This window comes from Engraulis encrasicolus, chromosome 2 (assembly GCF_034702125.1).
Source record: "Engraulis encrasicolus isolate BLACKSEA-1 chromosome 2, IST_EnEncr_1.0, whole genome shotgun sequence".
In the NCBI taxonomy this organism is placed as follows: Eukaryota; Metazoa; Chordata; class Actinopteri; order Clupeiformes; family Engraulidae; genus Engraulis; species Engraulis encrasicolus.
The window spans coordinates 41,119,320-41,131,819 of record NC_085858.1 but is presented as its reverse complement, the minus strand read 5'-3'; the positions used below and the strand labels follow the sequence as shown (position 1 = coordinate 41,131,819).

Genomic DNA, 12,500 nt, shown 5'->3' with positions numbered 1-12,500 from the left:
AATGTCAGCGATTAAAAGTCAGCTAACACTATGGTAATGAGCGATGTTCACATCTCTGGATGTCCCAGGCTGACAAGCCAGAACCGTTACGTCATCTGCTAAATCAAACACGTCAATGTCACACCCGGAGTGAATAAAGTAAATTCAGAAAGTCAATTCTTGGGTAGAGTCGTTTCTGGTGTATAAGTGCAGTTACTCTCCTGCCCCTAGATATCTAGCCTCTGGAATACTGTAGCCTCTAGGGTTTACAATATTGCCGTAGCCTCTTATGCAGATGGGGTCGCCGGCGGGCCTATTCACTATTACTGTAGCCTCTTAGTGCAGATGGGGTCGCCAGCGGGCCTATTCACTATTTGCTGAAAATACTCAACTACTGCACATCATAACAACATTGCCATGAGAGTATCGAGAGCCTTAAGTAACAGATTAAGACAAAGTCATTACAGTGTTGTTGACAGTAAGGTTATAACATAGGCTCTGCGTTAAGGGGTTAAGTGCCAACTGTTGCAGGCAACTTATATCAGTGATGACAAACGTTGTACCGTCACGTTTTCACCATTTCATTCCTGCATTGTACTAAAAACGCATTTAGCTAATTTCAAAGCTCTAAGACGACTGTATTGCCATTCGAGATGCGTAGGCTCTCTCTCTCTCATTTGCTACAAGAATACTACAAGAACTGACTACCCGGGTTCGAGTCCAGACCACGCCCTTCCCTGTCTCTCTCTCCCACTCACCTCCTCCTGACGTCTATTCACTGTCCTGTCTACATTACAGGCATAAAAGCCCTCATTAAATACAACATTTAACCCCTTAAGACACGACCCCTGTTATAAATTATCTGTTATCATAATGGTAATGACCAAGTCATTATGTATTACTAAAGGCCCTGTGCACTGTCATAGTGTCGTAGTCCCATGGTAGTATTGTATTACTAAAGGCCCTGTGCACTGTCACAGTGGTGTAGTAAAACGGTAGTAAAGTATTACTAAAGACCCTGTGCACTGTCCCAGTGGTATAGTACAATGGTAGTCAAGTTTTACTAAAGGCCCTGTGCACTGTCACAGTGGTGTAGAGTCTTATGGTAGTAAAGGTTTTTCAGTGACTGTTACAGTTTTCCAGTGGTGGAATGGCATGCGTTAAGGGGCTACAAGAACCGCTCGGTTACACTGTATGTGTTTGTTGTCTCTCTTTCCCTCTACTGTACCAACCCTTCCTGCTTCAGGGCCCTGCTATTTCAATACACTAGAGCTGTGTTAGACGTACAGTGCTGCTTTTACGCTGGTATATTTTCCCACCAAATACAGATACATTGTGAACAGACAGCACATAACGCTCATGTGGTGTTTTCATCACAGTCTATCACAGGCGGTAAAATAACACCATGTGTGTAACACTTTTTCTGACACTTGCTATTTTGTTATTTCCACTTCCGTTATTCCACTGTGCAGTAGCCTACAATTCATTTCGGCCCTTTAAACAGGTTTGATCTATTTTGATTGCTCGGTGTGTGTGTGTGTGTGTGAGAGAGTATTTAAGATTAAAAGATTCACAATTCAAATATCTGTAGTGTCTAACATAGTATACAGCATATGCCATAGTAGAAAATGTTCTCCGATTGAAGCTTGTTAAGTGTGTGTGTGTGTGTGTGTGTGTGTGTGTGTGTGTGTGTGTGTGTGTGTGTGTGTGTGTGTGTGTGTGTGTGTGTCCGTGTGCGTGTGTGCGCATGCGTGTAATGTTCTGTATCTGAAGGTGTTGTGATCTGTTTTGCAATGTTTATATTGTGTATTATGTGTTTGTTGTCCAATACCTTAATTTGGCTTTGGGAATAACAAAGTAACTCTACTCTTATTTATTAGCCTACTGGGGTCCTGTATCTATCCCAGGCCCAGGGGCCAACTGTAGGGGTGTCTACCTAGGGCTGCACGATATATCGAAAATGTATCGATATCGCGATATCACGGCTTGCGATACACGTATCGCAAAAGTTGTGCACATATCGCAAACAGTTTTTAATTTTTAATAATAAGAAATTTGGTGAGAAGATTAAAAAATGCATTAAAAATGTTGACATTTTAAGTTGATTCTGTATATTAGACATGTTTTTTCCTAATAAAAACTAATGTTGGTAACAAAACTTTGCTCTCAGTTGTTTTATACATGATAAAGTATAGAATGGCAAGTAGAGAGGGGAAAATATATGTATATATTAAATATCGCGAGTAATATCGATATCGCAGTATACAGTCATGTTATCGTGTATCGCATATTTGGTAACACTTTATTTTAGGGACACATCTATTAGCAATAATAAATACAATGTCCCTGTATAAGTAACTTGTAAGGCATTCGCAAAGCAAAATCAAACATTTGCTAGGCATGTATTCGCAAATGTCTTGTTCATGCACAATAAGGGATTTATTACCAATTTAGCCTTAGTAAGGACCTAGTAGTACATGCCTTACAAGTTACTTATTCAGGCATTAACATTGTATGTATTAGTGCTAATAGATGTATCCCTAAAATAAAGTGTTACCGCATATTTTTCTAATATCGTGCAGTCCTACCCCAGGCCCAGGATCAGATATGGCCTATATACAGGCCGAGGGGCAGATATGGCCTATAGGGATGTCCACCCAGGCCCAGAGGCAGTGGTGTAGTCTACATAGAACGCAGGTATACGGAATATACCCACTTCTAAATTTTAGGGGATTCAGTATACCCACTTAAAATTGATTGATCCATTATTTAGAATGGCATAAATATATACAGTATACAGACTTCAAAAAATGCGAGAATATACAGTATACCCACTTCAAAAAAGTAGACTGCACCGCTGCCCAGAGGCCTACTATAGGGATATAGGGATGTCTACCCAGGCATAACAAAGTAGGCTAACTCTAATTCTAACTTTAACTTTGTTGCAGATATTTTTATTTTGACCTTTTGAGAATTAGAGCTCGACACTTCTAGGGGGTGTACTAAGAAGCTGGTTCAGGAGTAAACCAGGTTAAATTAAGAGGTAAATCATCTAATAGAAAAGCCTGGACTCCTCGCTTTATTAAGAAATGTACTCCTGAACCAGCTTATTAGTATAGGCCTCGGCTGTTGGACGTGGCTGTTGGACGTGGCCGGCTAGACGTGGCTGGCTAGAGATGCTTCTGAAAACACACTCTCACTGCATCTCATCTCATCTCAGTGCCATGGCAACGCAGTCTGGACCAGTGATGCTGAGACCTACATATGGTGACATGGCATCATGCTGTTTATCTGCTCAGTCTAAAATAACAATATAATGGGCCAACCAAACAAACAAGCACACAAACAACAGTGCTGCTACTGAACTACCCCACAGCCCTGCCTGAAAACAATAGACTACTGTAGGCCTACGTGCCCTGATGCTGCACCTTCCTTCAGCCTCACCCTCTCTCTCTCTCTCTCTCTCTCTCTCTCTCTCTCTCTCTCTCTCTCTCTCTCGCTCTCTCTCTCTCCCTCTCCTGCTGAATCAGCGCTCTGCCAACCAGTAAACCATGACAGCCAATAAACGAGCTTTTCTGGCTGTAGTAGGATGTGCGAGTGGTGAGTGGTGTGGGAGAGCAGTGTGCTGCTGCAAGCTTCACAGCCGCGAGCTTGCACAAACGGAAACGTTGGCCACCGATAAAGTCGACCATGAGAAAAGTGACGTCATTGACACCCAGAGTCCAAAGTTGCAGCAGCTACGCCTTCTTCCTGAATGCTCGCGGCGACAGCCACAAAACACGCTCTAACTGACACATGTCACCCCCCATGAGGACTGGGGAACACATGCTATTACGACGAAAATATTCAACCACACTTGAATCATTGATTGAACTAACCGACTCCATCAGGCGCCCTGCCCACCCGCCACACCAAACAAAGACACCCTGCGTATGAACTCACTGACCTACCAGACTCAGTCAGTTGCTAGCGAAATAGACACGTCCCCACGTCAAAATGCCACGTTTGCCCACCAAGTCAACGCAGTATATTATGGTAGTTGGCCAGATACACGTTCCATTAATTAAGGTGAAATTCTTGAAAAGAAGAGAACAGTTCCCGCCGCGAGAGGCTTTTGGGTCCGGCGTCTCATCTCTCCATCAGCATCACGCGCACACGGAAGGAACACTCTCACTCACCTGGCGCTCCGCAGTCCGCGCACGAGTCGTTTCCCGGTTGTTTCATGAAATCCAGAATGCGCTGTCTGTTCTCCTCCGCCGAGGCCATTGTCCCCGAGAAATAAACCCGTCCGTGACTGTCCTCAGCGTAGCACCGCAGGCAGTGGCCAGAGCCGCGAACAAGCCCCGTCTTCCTATCAAGTCACCGGGGAACGCACCGACCCAATCAATGAAGGAAACGGACAAGATATCCCCAGTGCAGCGCGACGCCAAAAGCCGAAAGAGTCCAATGCAGAGGTGCTGGATTGAAGTACAGCTGCACAGTCAGGAAGAAGTGGTGTCACCTCTTTGTTTGACTCGCTCAGAGGCGTACACACACACACCTCCCTCCTAACGTCTAGTCTCTCGTTATCTGCAGAGATGACCGTACGTATCCCCGGCGATTCGGCGGCGTGGTGCCTGTCTGCCTACTGCTCGTCTCCGCTTCTGCTGTGGAGGGGGGACCTCCAGCGGCTGCCTAGAGCTAGCTCAACGGCCCACACGCTCACACTAACGAGCATGTTGAAAAAGAGAAGCAACGCTGCATGAAAGCGCGGTTTCCATAACTAGGCTGCTATTATGTGGTGTGATATTTATACTAGACAGCACATCTGAGAGATGTAGCCTGCCGACCAAGCAGAGTTGTAGGCCTATGCTATAAAGTAGAAAAAGAAGTGGGTAGTGGGTAGGCTACTCTACATATAGGGCCTAATCTACACTTGTGGTATATTATTATAGGCCTAGTTTCAACTGGGTGATATCATGCTACTAGTGTTGTAATTCCATCTGTATGAGTAGGCTACTACTTCTACTTAATAGGCCTACAAATCTGCTAGCACCAGGTAAATGAATGAGTCTGATTTCCTCAGGGGAAGAGGGGCACGTAGCCTATGTATCTTGCCGATTTTTTCACTCTTGGCTCTATAGTGGTGAGTCTGGTTGTCAGCTGTGACTCTATGGCAGGAGTGTCAACCTCAGGCCCGGGGACCAAATCTGGACCACAGTCATTTTATTCGGCCCACAAGGTCATGTCAAACGTGTAATAGCCCAGTTGATCCACATTATCATACAGCAGGGCTATTCAAATAGCGGCCCTGGTGGCCAGATCCGGCCCTTGGATGGCAAGATTCTGGCCCCCCACAAGGTCAGAACAAAATGAAAACAAATATGTGCGCTATTAGTTAGTTAATTAGTAGTCATTAGTCATTAGTTAATTTGCGATCACTAACACTTCAGGTTAGGCATATTTCTACTATGCACATGAGAGTGATATTTGAAATAGTCTTATAATAGACCATCACAAGGCTACTAAGCAATAAAGAAGTGCATTTCTGTTCTGTCTGGAAAGTTATCCTCTTGTTTCGCACCCTCACCTTGGACATCGTGCTTCAAGCAGTTACATATATGATGTGTTTGCCAACCATCCCTTAAAATATGGATTCCTCCTGTACTGAGACATAAAAGTATGGGTTCTTTATTGAGCTGAAACAAGACACAGGACGTTAAAATGCAGGGAATTACATATAAGAAATGCAACATATTTTGGGGGAGGACCCCCAGGCCCCAGCCTAAATGAAGTGTCCTATATTTTTTTCCCATTGACAGTTGGCAACCCTAGTGCATTCCATGTTGGTTGCTACACAGTCTTACCCCAAGTAGTCAATTTTTGACACCCCCAAGACTGCAATTTTTGACGTCTTGGGTATTCCTTCCATGTCACATTTTGACTATGTGGCCTAACCCTAAACCTATTCCTAAACCTAACCTCAATGACGTTGCATATTTGGCTCCTTTACTGGGAGGAATTTGAAAAACTGGCCCTCAGTGACATTTAATTGAATACCCCTGTCATACAGCATAACAAGCGTGCCTATGACACAGCACACACTCATACACTCTACTCTACTACTCTACTCTGTTCTCTATTATGTTCTACACTATACTCTACTCTACAATAATCTACATACTCTATACTACTGTACTCTGCAACTCTATGGCAAATTTAATCATTCAATAGCTTTGCCCAACTATCGGTAGGCTAATTGACATTTTTTCATTCTGACAAGTTTGGGTAGTTGTAATTTTTATGGAGACATCTGAAACTTCATTATGACTACGTAGTCAAAATGATAGTAAGAGATATCTGCTATTCTTTTTATTTTACTCGGACATTAGGCTCACACGCTGAGCTGATCATGCACAAAATATGCCCAGACCTAAACAATTCCTACACTTAAAGGAGAACTTCTGCCAATTTCAATATGTTGTTGTATTGCTCACGCTGCCCTTGACTTGTCGGTACCCAGTAATGCTGCATTTTTCGACTCAGCCCTGTCCGAGATCTGAGCTTTTCTAATGGAGTCAGACTTTGTTTCCATCTAAAACTTTCTATGCATAGGCCTACTCCAAATATCATCCCAAAAGGTATCGCTGTTTGCTAGTTGTCTGCTGTTGTTGGATAACCTTTTGGATGTTATTGGGAATAAATCAAGATGTTTTTCTGAAATGTTCACAAACGCCTGCCCATGACAAGGATCTCGGGAAAGGCTCTTTTCCCTGTTCTACACTCACTCCATTCTACACTACACTACTCTACTCAACTGTAATTTACACTACTCTACCGTACTCTACTCTACACACTACTCTGCTCTACTGTACTCCACTACTCTACTCTACTTCACTGTATTCTACTCAGGGTTGGGGAGTAACGGATTACATGTAACGGCGTTACGGTAAAAGAATACAAAATCAATGTAATTGTAATCCGTTACATTACAAGCAAAAAAATATGTATTCAGATTACAGTTACATTCAGTGGGAATGGGGATTACTTAACAGGATTACAATTCTTGCGAAATTGCGTCTTTGGTCCCTTTTATTTATTTAATTATTATATTAACTGATTTATTTATTCATGTATTGTTATGCCGCGGCTTGTATGTTGTGATTTTTGGTTTTTCGCCGGAATCATCACCTGTTACGTAATGACGACAGTGACAGTAGCATTCCTGACCGACCTACGTTCTCTCAGCCTTGCTTCCCTTCCCTGCTGGTGGGAGTGTTCAATAGTTCGTTGTCGTTGCATCAATCACTCAGTCAAAGAAGTACAGAGCAGTCGTGAGCAATGGAGAAAAATGCATTTACCCGGTGGAAATACAATAAACATTTCATTTTCAAGGAAGACAAGGGCGCCAATATCGATGTCCAGTGCCGGTTGTGCCAACCCAAAGTCAATATCTTGTCAGCGTCGAAAGACACAACGTCTAACTTAAAGAAACACCTCCTGGTAAGACTGCTAATATTCAGCATGCATGCAACATGTGCGTCAGCACTTTCAGGTCATACATAGCCTACTCTGGAAAAAAAAAAATATCATGGGATGGGGAGGCTTTTCAAAACATTGGTGTTGTCAAGCCCGTAATGTCCTTGTAGAGCCATTTCATAACAGTCAATTTTTTATTCATTTGTCTTCCCGTTACGATGAATTGGTACTGGTGTAGGGAAAGTGTAAGTCAGTTTCGAGCTAGCCATCGACTGGCTAACAAGTACAACTTGCAACTAATGATATCCATTAAACTCTGGAAAGTGTTTGCTTTCTAATTTTCTGTCCCCATAATACTCCATATAGTTTACTGTATGGACATTCGTCCAAATGCATTTCCACTCGGTGTTATTGTATTTTGGGGGAAAAGTAATCCAAAAGTAATCCAAAAGTAATCCGTTACATTACTTAAATATTGAAGTAATGGGATTACATTACTGAATACATTTTTGAAAGAGTAATTTGTAACTTTACCGGATTACATTTAAAAAGTAACTTCCCCAACCCTGATTCTACTCTACTACTAAATGTGGACTAATGGTAAATGGGACTGCATTTATATAGCGCCTTTCCACTCCTTCGAGCACTCAAAGCGCTTTACATTGTATTCACCTTCACCCAGAGGGGGAGAGTTACGCAAATGGAGGACCAGGAAAGAAATTGCAGCCCCGCCTTTCAACGAGATTGGGTCGTGCCTAAAGCGGCTGTCTTTCCATAGATTTAACATAGAACCACCACATAAAAAGCCAAAAATAAGGACTAACGAACTATACTGCGAGGTAATCACCACAAATATGTAAACTGTCAACTGTCTCGCTAATGATAATCACAACAGTTTTACCACCTGTGATGTTTATCTGAAGTTATTACTACGATTAGCGAGTCTTGTCATATTCCCTGCATTGCATCGCATTGCATTTGCTGTGTGCTACACCCACTTCTAGGCACTAACATTCGCAACGCTAAGCAGTTCCGAGACGCTAAAACAGCTCATTTTGCTAATGCGGAAGTCGGCCCTTGGACACAGTGGTGATTGCCCGACTCTCCCTCTGTATGGCTCTGCCTTCACCCATTCACACTCACAATCACACACCGGTGGTCGTGGCTACCATGCCACCCTGCCACCAGGAGCAACTTGGGGTTAGGTATCTTGCTCAAGGACACAACGATGGGGTCAGACAGAGCGGGGCTCGAACCTGTAACCTTTGGGTTGCTGAAAGGCTCCTCTACCGCCTGACCTACCACCGCCCTACTCTACTACTCTACTCGGATGCACATGCTTCATGCTGCTTTCCCTATCCAAACCCAGTGATCAGTGATGGGCAAAATGCATTCATTAGTTACATTTAAAAAGACTTAAAGGGACAGTTTGGTCAATTTCAACATGCAGTTGTAATGCTCACACTACCCTGGACTTGTCAGTGCCTGAGATTTTTTTTTCTTCTTCTTCAGCCGTTTCCGAGATCCTGGTCATTGTAATGGGGGCAGCTCTTTGTTTACATTTCAAAAAAACATTTTTATTTATTCCCAAAAACATCCAAAAGGTTATAAAACATCAGCAGACAACTAGCAAACAGCAATACCTTTTGGGAAAATATTTGGAGTTGGCCTATGTTTCATTTTTTAAAAATGTAAACAAACGCTGCCCCCATTAGAATTGCTCATATCTCGGAAAGGGCTGAGCCGAAAAATGTGGCATCACCAGGTACTGACAAGTCAAGGGTAGCGTGAGCAATACAACTGCATGTTGAAATTGACCAAACTGTCCCTTTAAAAACACACACACACACACACACACACACACACACACACAGAAAAGGGGGTGGGGGCACTGTTCGTACATGTGATGGGTTTATTGCAGGTTGCACTGTGTCTAACTACATTGTGAGTGTGCTAGGCCTATAATCACAAAGACAAATAGTCATCCCAACTATAACCCATAATAACCATGACATTACAGGCAGCCATGGCCTAATGGTTAGGAGGTGGACTTAAAGGTACACTGTGTAAGATTTTTAGTTGTTTATTTCCAGAATTCATGCTACCCATTCACTAATGTTACCTTTTTCATGAATACTTACCACCACCATCAAATTCTAAGTATTCATTATGACTGGAAAAATTGCACTTTTCATATGTAAAAAGGGGAGTCTTCTCCATGATCTGCCATTTTGAATGTCCAGAAATAGCCATTTTAGCTGCAACAATGACTGTAATTGGGTCATACAAGAAAATATTAATTTTTTAACTTAGTAAACTTTCATGAAAAGATCAAATTTGGCAATAGGCAACCCAGTTTCAATGAGCAGCATAGTTGCAGTACCTTTTGTGGCCATTTCCTGCACAGTGTACCTTTAAGATCACAGAGTTGCAAATTCAAAGTCCACCCTTCCCCACCTAATGCCGCACTGCTCCAGGGATTGTAACCAATGCCCTGCAAGTAACTCTAAGTGGCTTTGGATATGAAAGTATCAGCCAAGTCTAATTTAATGTAACACATTACCCTCTACTGAGGTGATGGCACACGTATGCAGATATTTTCAAATGCAAATATTTTTTTATTTGTGTAATTACGACATGTGGATAAAAAAAAACACTATTGTGACAGGTGTGTTTTATTAGCCAGGCTGTGCCCTCCTAGTGACGCAACAATTTCAGCATTGCAACTAGTCAGGGCTACGTTTCCCAAAAACTCTTAAGTAGTACTTAAGCCTAAGTTGTACTTAAGTATGAGGGGCCACCTAGGCAATACATCATATCACCAAACATTTCTGCATATAATAATTGTATTGGCCTACATACAATGTGTTGTTCTGGTACATGCAAATAAAATGCTTGTTTAATTGCATGTGCAAGGTAAAATAGTGTGTTTATAAACTTTCAGTGATGATGTGAAACCTATTTTTGGTATATTGCCTAGGCGGCCCCTCATACTTAAGTACTACTTAGACTTTTAAGTACTACTTAAGAGATTTTGGGAAACGCAGCCCAGGTCAAGAGCAATTCAAGTACTTTCTGAGTTCCCGAAAATATGAGTCCCACTTTGTCGGTAAGCAAACAACCATTAGCAAACCAAGGGAGGCGGGTCAACCATGCCGTTTGGGAAATGTTAATTGTTATGCTCTTGGTCAGACCAAGTCTCGAAGAGATTTGAACGTCGATCATAATCAGGCTAGGGTTTTAGCACCCTGATACTTTTAGTTTTGAAATGCACATTCTAAAACTAAGGCCAAAACCAATGTAATTTCAAAAATACCCATATAATAATAATAATAATAATAATGCATTTTATTTAAAAGCGCCTTTCAAAAAACTCAAGGACACTGTACAGAGAGAGGCAAAATAAAACAAGACAGATAAACAGATTGTAAACAAAAAATAAATATATAGAAAATAAATAAAAATAAAATAAAACAAAATAGAGTTAAAGAATCATAAAGAATAGGCTAATTGAAATAGATGAGTTTTAAGTCTTGATTTGAACAGGGGTAAAGACTCAATGTTGCGGATGTCAGGGGGAAGCGCATTCCACAGCTGAGGAGCAGAGCAACTGAAAGCTCTGTTCCCCATGGTGCTGAGGCGGGCAGAAGGGACAGAGAGGAGAATGGAGGAAGAGGAACGGAGGGGGCGGGAGGGAATAGCAATATGAATAAGATTAGATAGATAAGGAGGGGCAAGATTGTGGATAGCCTTGAAGGTGTGGAGAAGTATTTTAAAGTGAATTCTAAATTTGATAGGGAGCCAATGGAGATGTTGGAGTGCAGGGGTAATATGGTGACAGGAAGGGGTTTTAGTTATGATGCGGGCAGCTGAGTTCTGGACCAGTTGGAGCTTGTGGAGAGATTTTTGAGGGAGACCAAAGAGGAGAGAATTACAGTAATCAATGTGAGAGGTGACAAGACTGTGTATAAGGATGGAGGTTGAATGGTAGGTGAGAGAGGGGCGAAGACGGTAAATGTTGCGTAGGTGGAAATAAGCAGACCGTGTGATGTTGTTAATGTGGGAGAGGAAGGATAGAGAGCCATCAAGCATGACACCCAAACTCTTAACTTGAGGGGAGGGGGAGACAGGAGAGCTATCAATTGAGAAGGAGAAACTATAACTTTGGATAAGGTGGATTTGGTGCCTATAAGTAGGAGTTTCAAAAATTTTAGGTGAACCAGGATTTGATTTCAGAAAGACAGGTGGTGAGGGAGGGGGGAGGGAGAGTGTCAGAGGGTTTGCCAGATAAATAGAGCTGGGTGTCATCAGCATAGCAATGGAAATTAATTTTGAATTTGCGGAAGATATTACCAAGGGGAAGGAGGTAGGTGATGAAGAGGAGGGGCCCCAGAACAGAACCTTGAGGCACACCAGAGGTGACAGGGGAGGGCTTGGATTTAAAAGACTTCATTTGAATAAATTGAGAACGGCCAGAGAGATAAGAATGGAACCAGTCAAGGGGTGTGTTACTTATGCCAATTGAGGAGAGTCTGTGGAGAAGGATGGAATGCGAGATGGTGTCAAAGGCTGCACTGAGGTCAAGGAGAATGACAATAGAGAGTAGGCCAGAGTCAGCAGCCATGAGCAGGTCATTAGTGATTTTAACTAGGGCTGTTTCTGTGCTATGTCGGGGGCGAAAACCAGACTGGAAGTGCTCATAGAGGGAGTTAAGAGTTAGATGGGAATGGAGTTGAGAAGCTACAATTTTTTCTAGAATTTTGGAGATGAACGGAAGGTTGGAGATTGGGCGGAGGTTGTTGTAGTCAGAGGGATCAGATCCAGGTTTTTTTAGTATAGGGGTGACCGCAGCAACTTTGAACAGAGAGGGTACAGTACCAGTGGAGAGTGAGGAGTGGATGATGGCAGAAATGAATGGGAGGAGAGAGGGGAGGCAGGATTTGACAAGGGTTGTGGGGAGGGGATCAAGCTGACAGGTGGAGGGCGTGGATTTGGAGATGAGGTCAGATATTTCAGAGGAGTCCGGGAGATGAAATGTATATGCATATACATGTAAACAGCTT

At 42.7% G+C, this 12,500-nt stretch overlaps 1 protein-coding gene across 1 annotated transcript in view; it reads right to left on the bottom strand.

Moving 5' to 3' along the window:
- Nucleotides 1-4,536, bottom strand: part of LOC134462615 (arf-GAP with dual PH domain-containing protein 1-like) — a 31,322-nt gene extending 26,786 nt beyond the window's left edge. Inside the window, exon 1 of the mRNA XM_063215723.1 lies at nt 4,158-4,536. Coding sequence (XP_063071793.1) covers nt 4,158-4,245 — 88 coding nt within the window. The 5' untranslated portion in view covers nt 4,246-4,536. The remainder of the gene's footprint in view (nt 1-4,157) is intronic.
- Between the last annotated feature and the right edge of the window lie 7,964 nt (nt 4,537-12,500).